The following is a 9,565-nucleotide window of genomic DNA, read 5'->3' on the forward strand; positions in this document are numbered from 1 at the left end:
AAAAAGTTCGGCAAAAGACGGGATCGAACCCGGGTCGATCGCGTCAAAAAGCCAACGACACACGCTTATCTATCTGTGCCACTGGAGCTGATGATTTACAGCCACATTTAACTACATGTAAATAGACTCCCCGTATTTTTTATTCCATAGTAAAGACAATTCATACAATACATTTAAACTGAGCTACTTTAATACCATCTCCGATCTTTCTACTATGACTCTGCTGTCTTCGGCTGGTTCTTCCTGTATACGTTGATTGTTTCAGAATTGTGATTTGTTTTGCACTTCTCGGCCACCGTACATTTACCATTCAAATTACGATCATTTTTTACAGTGTACATATTTCAAAAAGATAAAGGTAAAAGGTATATCTAAGTGATTATGACACAGGATTATCGTGACAGCTTCAAAGTGATCTAGTACTAAGGGTTTACAAGCAGCTTACATATCCAAATGGTGCAGTGAAGAACAGCAGAAGCCCGGTGATCATCAGCACCATCATGAGGGAGAAAAGTAATCCATGACAGGTGGTGAAGTCAACCTAGATGACCGAAGACAACACTCTATCAAATGACACATAAATGAAGCACTTGAAAGAAGCTGTTTAGGACAAAATGATCTCACCCTGGATTGGAAACAGAAGAGCGTGATGGCCAGACACACCAGTGCTGTGATGCCCATGCACATCATCACCACTTTGGTATTATGGTAGCTGTAGATAGAAAGAGAGTGAGGTTAAAAACCGAAAGCAGTGACGTAAATTCAACACATATACATACACACACACACACACACACACACACTTGCTGGGTTTCCATGTTTTATGGGGACATTCCATAGACGTAATGGTTTTTATACTGTATGAACTGCATTTTCTATCCCCTTACCCTAACCCTACTCCACACACAAAACTTTCTCAAAAGATCTTCAAAAAACCTAATTCTGCGAGTTATAAAAATGACCCCACAAGGACAAGGATTTTGGATATCTGCATCTTTGTGGGGACATTCTGTCCCCATAACATAGGGTATACCTGAACCACACACACACACATCCGCTAACATGTTCTAAGTTCAGAGAGCTAAAAATGGAAAAAAAAAATCTTTTTTTTTATGATAGGATAGTAGCTAGACAGGTAGTGAAGTGGGAGAGAGAGGGGGAAGGAATCAGGAAAGGCCGGGACTCGAACTCGGGACGCCCAAAGCGCCACGAGGCTATTTGCGCCGACAAAATGGAATAAAATCTTAACAATTATAAAGAACATTTCACCTCTAGCAGTGCTTTATTTTTAATATAGAATATAAGTACATAAGTTGGAAGTTTTTCTTACCTGGCAAGCATGCCTGCCATATAGGACATTGCCAAAGTCTGAAAATAAAGCAAGAATATTCACCCCTTTCTTTTTCTGGTAGTTACAAAAAAATTAAATGATAATGAATACTTATTATTATTACATATACTTATTATAAATGAGTGTTTACTATCATTTAACTTGTAAATTAAAGAGACAATGAAATTACTTACAAAAATGGCTAGAAGGATCATATTGGTAGGGTATCTTCGTCTGTAGATGAAACACAAACACTGATAGATAAGTGATGGATATTAAAGAAGCTCATAGTTCCTGAAATCACACATCTCCTATGCTGGTCTCAAACTCAAAAACAAGAAGAATGTATAATAAAAAAAATCTTCTTACCGTGCATTTGTGCTGCATACAAGCATCAGGTATGTTCCCATAAAAGTCATGCTGGACAAAAACAAAGCAGTGTCACTAACAGGGTAAACATGCTTTAAACATAAAGTCCCAAAGCCTCTAATGAGGAAATAGAACAGAGTATAATTGAGTCACTTACTATGAGGTCAGATAGAAAACTCGATTGTACTGTACAAACTTCCGGACTGGCTCACTGTGAAACACAGAACGGTCATCAGTTGCAGTGCTTTCTTTTAAAAGTGGAATAAATGGATAAAATGGGGTTTTGTCTTGTACTCTGATGTGTGTATCACTTACCAAAATGTGAAAAGTGACACCACACCAAATGTGACCATGAGCTGAACCATGAGGATACAGAAGACCTGCGAATGAAATACATGCTTTTCAAGACTAGGATGTTTATACATAAGCATTTAATCATCATTTCGGGTAAGATTTTTAAGGTTTTTGAAAGACATCTCTTATGCTCATCAAGACAAAAAAAAAATACTGTAAAACAGTAATATTGTGAAATATTATTACAATTTAAAACAGCCATTTTCTGTAATTGCAAAAGTTGCCAAGCTGAATTTTCAGCTGCCATAACTCCAGCCTTTAGTGTGACACGATCCTTCAGAAATATGCTGATTTGGTGCTCAAGAAATATTTCTTATTATTATCAATGTTGAAAACAGTTGTGCTGCTTAGTATTTTTGAGGAAACTGTGATACATTTTAAACAATTCCTTGATGAATGTAAATTTCAAAAGAACAGCATTAATTTCAAACACTAACATTCACTTTAGAACTGTCTTACTGACACAATTTCTGCTGTTTTTCAAATTGAAAAACAATTGAATCAGGACTTTCACACCTTCCTGATGAACATGCGGCGGACATTCTTGTCCTCCCAGTTGCTTCCACTGAGGCCGTCGAAGCTGCTGCTGGAGCTCGGGTCAGAGAAGGGTGAGGACATGTCTGCAGCATACGCATTGGAATATCCTGGACCTAAACAGACATTTTGCACTATTAACATTGTTCAAACAGAGAAGAAAGACATCAAACATAATGCTCCTTGCTTATTACCAAAACGTCTGCATCTATAACGGAAGATATTATAATAAATGGTCACTTACTGGGGCCGGGATGCACATAAGCCCAGCTGGGGTGCATGGGCATGGCTGGGGGTGGCATTGGGGGAGGCTGGGAGGCGTAAGTCAAGCTACCAGAAGCTCCTTGTTCTTTATCTCCTGCTGTAGCTTCAGCATAGCTGGGTGGGGCTGCTGGCAGACTCATGGTCTACTAGAAAACCATACCATTAACACAATGAAAGAAATCATCTGAGGATGGAATCACAACTAGCACAACTAGGTCTGATACTTGAGCACCCCGGCTTAGATGAATATTTTATGCCCCAACACCAATGGAACTTTGCAACTCTTCACCACATGAATTCATTATGAGCCCAACACTTGGATTCTTTCCCGTTTTAAGCCAATGGCAAACAGACAGGTTAAAGAACAGCTTTATAAAATTATCTTTCAACTGACCAGATTATAATGTTTATAAATTAACTCTGTACAGCCTGACATTTGATATAATAGACAAAATTTCTTTTTTTTTTTTTAAATGGAAGAGTTTATTGAACCTTTACACAAAATTAAAAGACAACCTAAAAAAGATTGAATATGTTTTGTATCGTATTTGATGCATCAGGCTTTTATGGCCCATACAGTATGATATACAGAGAATATAGAGCTCACACTTGAGGAGAAAAAAATACCTAAATTTTAGGCCTAAACTGAGCAAAAATATGTAATTTGGTGCAGATGTTATTTATATGACCAAACAGTAAGCTGAACTGACAGCTTGTAATGCAAATCAATGAGATTCTTATAACAGTATAACAGACTTTTACATAACATGCATAAAAATATTAGCTGTCACCCTATTTCTCCTAACAATATGTCTTAATAAGGTGATATTTAAATGCTTAGTTTTATGATCAAAGCTCTGTAGTATTTATTGAGGGGGCAAAACAAATAATGCAATGCAATACAGTGATGACTGAGACAAATAAATGTTCCTCAAAAGCCTGATGTATCATATTTAATACTCACGATTTTGGATAATCAAGCAAACTTAAGTGGCTTCAGTGCAGTAAAAGTTTATCTTGAATTTTAATATCAATATAAGTTATTCTTACATCTACTTTTAAAAAATATTAAAGATTTCACAGCAAAAAGACACGTTTACCACATACTGAAGTTGTTTTTAAAAATTATACTTAATGTTCTTTTTCTTGCTAAAAAGCAATCAGATGACAGAAGGCATGTAGAAGAGTGAAGTAGTTTTTTTTTTTTTAATTTGTTCATCGAAGTGGTGATCATGCTGATAATTTAGAGGCGGCTTTAGAAATTAATGTATCAAATATTAACAGTAGTATTTACATGGTTAATTGTACTGTCAAAAGTGTTGTGTTATCTATCAGTTATTATCAATAATAAACATTGAACATCGGTTTAGATATAGATCAGGCTAGTGAATGCAGAGCTGTCAAATACACCGCACAACAGTCTCTTATCCTAAACTATTAGTCTTAACGAGTACTCTCATACTAAAGTCAGCAGCAGTGACAGGACTGATATACATGGTGACAGCGCTTAGCTTGCACATCGATAACACTTTTCAAGCCCATTCTGTCGTGCAGGAGATGACAAATGATTTGCGCATATAAGAATAACGCTGTTATAAATTACTTTATAACTAATACATTTTAACATATGTTTTAAATTAAGCTCTGTATTTCAACTTACCTTACTGTAACAGCTAACTTGACACTCGAGATCCCCACGTAAAAACAATGTACTCAATCATGCAATGACGTACATCCGGTGTTTCCGGAAATTATAAAAACGAATCATATGAAAGATGGAAAGTGTATCTATGTTGGTAGCATCGTTTTAGCAAAATGTACTGTATTTATTGAACATATTAAATATTTTATTTTACAGCGAAAACGTGCTGTTGGCCATACAAGTCAGAAAAATAAACGATGTCAATATATCCACAAGTGCAAATGCTCGGGGTAGAAATCGTGCTTTTTAGAATTAAAATCAAGTATGCTATTACTGAATAAATCTTACCTTTAAATAAAAACTAAACGTAGCTATTTTTTTTTATTTGTTAAAACTTTTACACATGGTCACACTGTTCAACATATATAAATACCAAGGTAAAAATGTCCGAGCTGTAAATTATAGCCCACTTTTATGTTATTTAACATTTTGTAAGATACTAAAAAGACATTAATCCCAGTTTGATTACAAAGGCAGAGAGGAAGCTGGAATCTTTCGGCTATGCAGACACTAAACCATAGTCCTCCTGGTTCTGTAAAATACCAAGGCAATATATCTTGAGCAAAATGTATAGATTTTAAACTCCAAGAAAAATGTACAAGCCAAATCAATAAATGTACACTTTTAATTAGACATCATTATTGCAAATACAGCTTTACACAATATTTGATAAAATAAAAACCCCTTATCAAGAGTCCTTGAAGTTTACTTTATCGTTCACATGACAGTCTTTGTCCTATAGACCTTCCCTGTTCTAAGTGCGCACCCATAATTTTTAATAGGTTTTTCAAAAGTAAAGTCCAAATACTGTGATGCATATTAACACACAAAACAGAAAAGACAGCTACTTCCACTGGAAACCCCAGTGACTGACTCGGGTGTTAAGGGTGGTACTGAGACTGCAGTCTAGCCAGCATGCTTGTATTTCCTGGAGAGCAATAGTCTGGTTGGCAGAGATGTTGGAACTGCCTTCTATGGGGGCTCTATTGGCTATAAATCATGCATCTGTTTGTCGATTTTTGATTTTAGATGTTCCTTGTAGGCCAGAATGTCCTTGCTCCATTTTGTAATGGTCTGCTTTTCACAAACCCAGATCTCCTGAGCCACCTGCAAGGAAACAAACCAATATTACTACAAAATAAAGACCTCATGTCAGCTGCATTAGCTTGACTGAGATAAAATAATAGTTAAATGTACAAGATGGGCAAGATCACATTACCTGCTGAATAAGCCTAAAGTCGTGGCTGACCAGCATCATTCCACCCTCAAATTCATTGATCGCCTCAGCCAGAGCGTCAATAGTTTCAATGTCAAGGTGATTGGTCGGCTCATCAAGAAAGAGCATGTGGGGATTCTGCCAGGCCAGCCAAGCAAAGCAGACACGGCACTTCTGCCCATCAGACAGATTCCTAATAGGGCTCACCTAGTTTAAAAAGGAACACGTCAATAAATAAAGTAGAATTTATTTGCAGGTTAAAATAAAGTAAAAAAAACAAAAAAAAAACAAGACTACCTACCTGCTGTTTGCCAGTGAGTCCATAGCGGCCAATGATTTTCCTCATTTCTTCTTTCTCCTTAATCGCAGGGTAACACTTCATCATGTATTCCAGAGGTGAAAGGTCAAGCTCCAGTTGCTCTGTTAGATGCTGGGAAAGAAACAAAACGTCACAAGTTAATATTATTAAAACCAGTCTAAAGCCACTGAACTCAAATTATCTGGAGGTATTTTAATATTAACAATAAAGTTATTAATTTGGTCATTTAAGTTAGTGACATCATCTTCACTAATATCAATCTGATCCATTATAATTACTATATTACTACATAAATATCATGACAAATGGTCTAGCCAACAGACCTGATGATATCGTCCAATCTTCACATGGGAGTGTTTTCTAATCATACCGTCTGTGGGCAGGAGCTGAAAGAAGAGAAGATGTTTTATAGACCACAATACTAAAGACTCCCAATTACATCAAATGTGTGAACACCAAATTTAAATGCGTTTGTTAAAATGTGCCTTACCTCTCCAGTGAGGAGCTTCAGCAAAGTAGACTTGCCCGCCCCATTGGGCCCTACAAGGGCCACCCGTGTGTCCAAGTCAATTCCAAACTCCAGGTTCTTATAAATATGTGGCTATATAACAAAATAAAAAATGCGAGAACCTCAACCCGGAGAAGGATGCAACAAAAGTGTGTAAAACCTGTTACTGTTTATTAGACCTGCGTACCATATTTTCAGAATACCTGAAGCTGACATTCTGAACCATAATGACAGGAGGAGGGATCTTCCCACAGGGATGAAAATAAAATGACAGGGTCTAAAAGGAGAAGGTAGCTTGAGTCATTTTGCAACTGATTGAAATGTGGCATACAGCAACAAAAAAGGCAAACTGCATAGAGCTGTGCCTGAGATCAAGTGGAAACGGTTCTTTCATTACCTTGTCATTCACAACACGCTCAGTAAGACCTGAGGCAACCATCTTCTGTAGAGTCTTCTCTTTGCTCTGAGCTTGTCTGGCCAGCTTGGCAGAACCGTGACCAAACCGTGCAATGTAGTTCTGAGGATCAACAGGAACAAGTTTAGATAACCACATCAAATCACAAGCGGTTAGAGAAAGGCACAGACGGTTTCCATGTTTACAAAGGTACATGTAGTAGTAGCTTACCTTCATGTGTGCTATCTGGTCCTGCTCCCAGTTAAACCGCTTCATCTGATTCTCCTCCAGTTCCTCTCGGGTCTTTACATACTGGTCATAGTTACCCTTTACAGAAGAGGATGAATGATAAAAATAAATGAAACTGCACATTTGTAATTATAAGAAATCAACCCTAAGTGAGTAGGAGGGACAGAATTAGTCATTTTACCGTGTAATATTTCAGCTTGCGCTGGTGCAGGTGAATAATGTTGGTACAAACGCCATTAAGGAAGTCCTGAGAATGGGATATTAAAACCAGAATTCTTTTGAACCTGTCAGGGGAAGAAAATAAACAAACTTGAGCACACAGCTCTCAGCACAGTGTTGGCAAATAACTGCATCACAATAACCGAATGCATTTTGTAATAGAAGACACTTTATTTAAAGGTGAAATTATACAATTAATTATTAAATTGCAACATGTATTACTATAGGGTTAGGATTAGAACACTAACAAAGTGGTACTCTAACATCTTCAAACAAAACTGCATTTGAGTTGTGCTGACAGATCAGTTAAACGCTTCGGTCTAGTTTTTGTCAAAGCTCTATCCACACCAAGAACAAACTGCTTGAAGGAAGAGCTACAATTCGGCCTTTTGTTAACATCATTTCATCAGCAACAAGTCACAATGAACAAATTATAAACAAACCCTTTAACACAATATTCTCAAATAGCCTTGACCTTAAAAATAATGACTTACTGGCTGAGCTCTTCCTCCAGCCACACACATGCGTCCAAGTCGAGGTGGTTTGTTGGCTCATCCAACAGCAACATGAAAGGCTTGAGAAACAGTGCCCTGAAGATTGAAGAAGTTGAAATGGTTGACAAGATATATGCAAATGCTTTCATAGAAATGCATGGGGATCAGAAAACATGCTTCATACAGTTTATCACAGCACAGTTAGCACAAAGCAGCTGTGCTATCATTCGGCCTTTTGTTACATCATCTCCCAACAGCTCTAAACTTTGGTGTAAGACTCTGAAAGCTCACCGAGCAAGAGCAACACGCATCCTCCAGCCACCGCTGAAGTCTTTGAGTTTCCTCTGCTGCATAGCAGTAGTGAAGCCCAGACCGTTGAGGATCCGCGAGGCCCTCATCTCGGCTTTATCAGCGTCCAGCTCCTCCAAACGCTCATACAGCTCCATCAGCTTCTCACATTCAGCTAAAGTTGGACAAACAAATGTAAACAATTCAATTCACAAATTACAAGTGTTCCTCAAACATGAGATTCCTTAAAAACTGGACAGAATTAAGGAGCCTTCAAGCGGAGATGTCCAATATACCACGCCTAGGAAAGGAAGCTGTTACAAAAACAGTTCCTATGAAAACGTGGAAAGTTTTCATTTTGATCTGACCTATTAAAGAAATTATTCTCTAGCAAAATATGAAAATGTTCATTAAACACCTTCATTACATGTTTATCCTTATGCCGTCACTGGTTCTCAGACATCTTGGGATCAAACACAATTCATGTTGAACAAGTAAAAGCCAATTGTCATTTCTAGGTGAACTAATCCTAATATGTTGTTTGCATTTGATCAGAGTTGTTGAAACTCACAGTCCTCATGAGCAAGCCTTTCAGCCTCTCTCTCCAGCTTGATCCTCTCTTCATCTACCTCCATCACACACTCCAGAGCGGTCTTCTCACTGGGAGCCATCTCACGGGTCAGGTGGTAGATATCAATGTGCTCTGGAATCGGCACCTCTCTGTGACCAATCGCTGACAGCAGCATGGATTTGCCTAAACAAAAATTTAGATACAAGTCAGTTTAAGAGCCTGTCAATTGAAGTCACTTCTGAAGCTACCAAGAGGAGATCTATTAGCCCAACATAAACAGATCATTCATTTACCAGTTCCATTGAGTCCAATAAGGCCATACCGACGACCAGAGTTGAGCTCCAAACTAGTGTCACTGAGCAGCTCCTGTCCGTGAAAGGTGAGAGACAAGCTGCTGATGTGCACATCAGTGCTGTTAGGATGAGATGCCAGCACACCAGTCACTGCTCGAGCCTCGGTTTTCTTCAGCTCAAACTCATCCAACTCCTTCATCAAACTGGCAACCCCTGTAAAAAGAAAAAAGGAATATTCAAATGGGTTAAGGAAGATGATGAGTAACAGGTTTTGAAACGTCTTGAATAGAAGCACATGAAAAACCTGTGCAGACCAATGCATCAGTGCTAATTTTGATAGCATATTTTGATTTAGTTTTAGTCAGACTTTTGACTAAAATGCCATTTAGTTTTAGTCATATTTTAGTCATCTGAATTGTTTTTAGCTTTAGTCATATTTTAGTCATCTGAATTGTTTTTAG

The 9,565-nt window shown here is 37.8% G+C and overlaps 2 protein-coding genes across 3 annotated transcripts in view; both read right to left on the reverse strand.

The window, feature by feature from the left end:
* Positions 1-4,588, reverse strand: part of LOC107657438 (protein lifeguard 2-like) — an 8,078-nt gene extending 3,490 nt beyond the window's left edge. Inside the window, exons 1-10 of the mRNA XM_016445507.1 lie at positions 4,512-4,588; positions 2,832-2,997; positions 2,570-2,703; positions 2,015-2,079; positions 1,857-1,910; positions 1,700-1,750; positions 1,525-1,564; positions 1,331-1,368; positions 625-712; positions 446-541 (exon numbers count right to left, since the gene is read on the reverse strand). Coding sequence (XP_016300993.1) covers positions 446-541; positions 625-712; positions 1,331-1,368; positions 1,525-1,564; positions 1,700-1,750; positions 1,857-1,910; positions 2,015-2,079; positions 2,570-2,703; positions 2,832-2,991 — 726 coding nt within the window. The 5' untranslated portion in view covers positions 2,992-2,997; positions 4,512-4,588. The remainder of the gene's footprint in view (positions 1-445; positions 542-624; positions 713-1,330; positions 1,369-1,524; positions 1,565-1,699; positions 1,751-1,856; positions 1,911-2,014; positions 2,080-2,569; positions 2,704-2,831; positions 2,998-4,511) is intronic.
* Positions 4,589-5,160: 572 nt separating this feature from the next.
* abcf2a (ATP-binding cassette, sub-family F (GCN20), member 2a) overlaps positions 5,161-9,565 on the reverse strand; it is an 8,491-nt gene continuing 4,086 nt past the window's right edge. For both annotated transcript variants that reach the window (XM_016445504.1, XM_016445505.1), the window contains exons 3-15: positions 9,105-9,317; positions 8,812-8,994; positions 8,244-8,415; positions 7,953-8,048; positions 7,421-7,523; positions 7,222-7,317; positions 6,994-7,113; positions 6,784-6,873; positions 6,579-6,689; positions 6,412-6,474; positions 6,071-6,199; positions 5,773-5,976; positions 5,161-5,660 (exon numbers count right to left, since the gene is read on the reverse strand). In XM_016445504.1, the coding sequence (XP_016300990.1) occupies positions 5,544-5,660; positions 5,773-5,976; positions 6,071-6,199; positions 6,412-6,474; positions 6,579-6,689; positions 6,784-6,873; positions 6,994-7,113; positions 7,222-7,317; positions 7,421-7,523; positions 7,953-8,048; positions 8,244-8,415; positions 8,812-8,994; positions 9,105-9,317 (1,697 nt within the window). In that variant the 3' untranslated portion in view covers positions 5,161-5,543. The remainder of the gene's footprint in view (positions 5,661-5,772; positions 5,977-6,070; positions 6,200-6,411; positions 6,475-6,578; positions 6,690-6,783; positions 6,874-6,993; positions 7,114-7,221; positions 7,318-7,420; positions 7,524-7,952; positions 8,049-8,243; positions 8,416-8,811; positions 8,995-9,104; positions 9,318-9,565) is intronic.

Source organism: Sinocyclocheilus anshuiensis, unplaced genomic scaffold, assembly GCF_001515605.1.
Source record: "Sinocyclocheilus anshuiensis isolate Anshui unplaced genomic scaffold, SAMN03320099.WGS_v1.1 scaffold155, whole genome shotgun sequence".
NCBI classification, from domain to species: Eukaryota; Metazoa; Chordata; class Actinopteri; order Cypriniformes; family Cyprinidae; genus Sinocyclocheilus; species Sinocyclocheilus anshuiensis.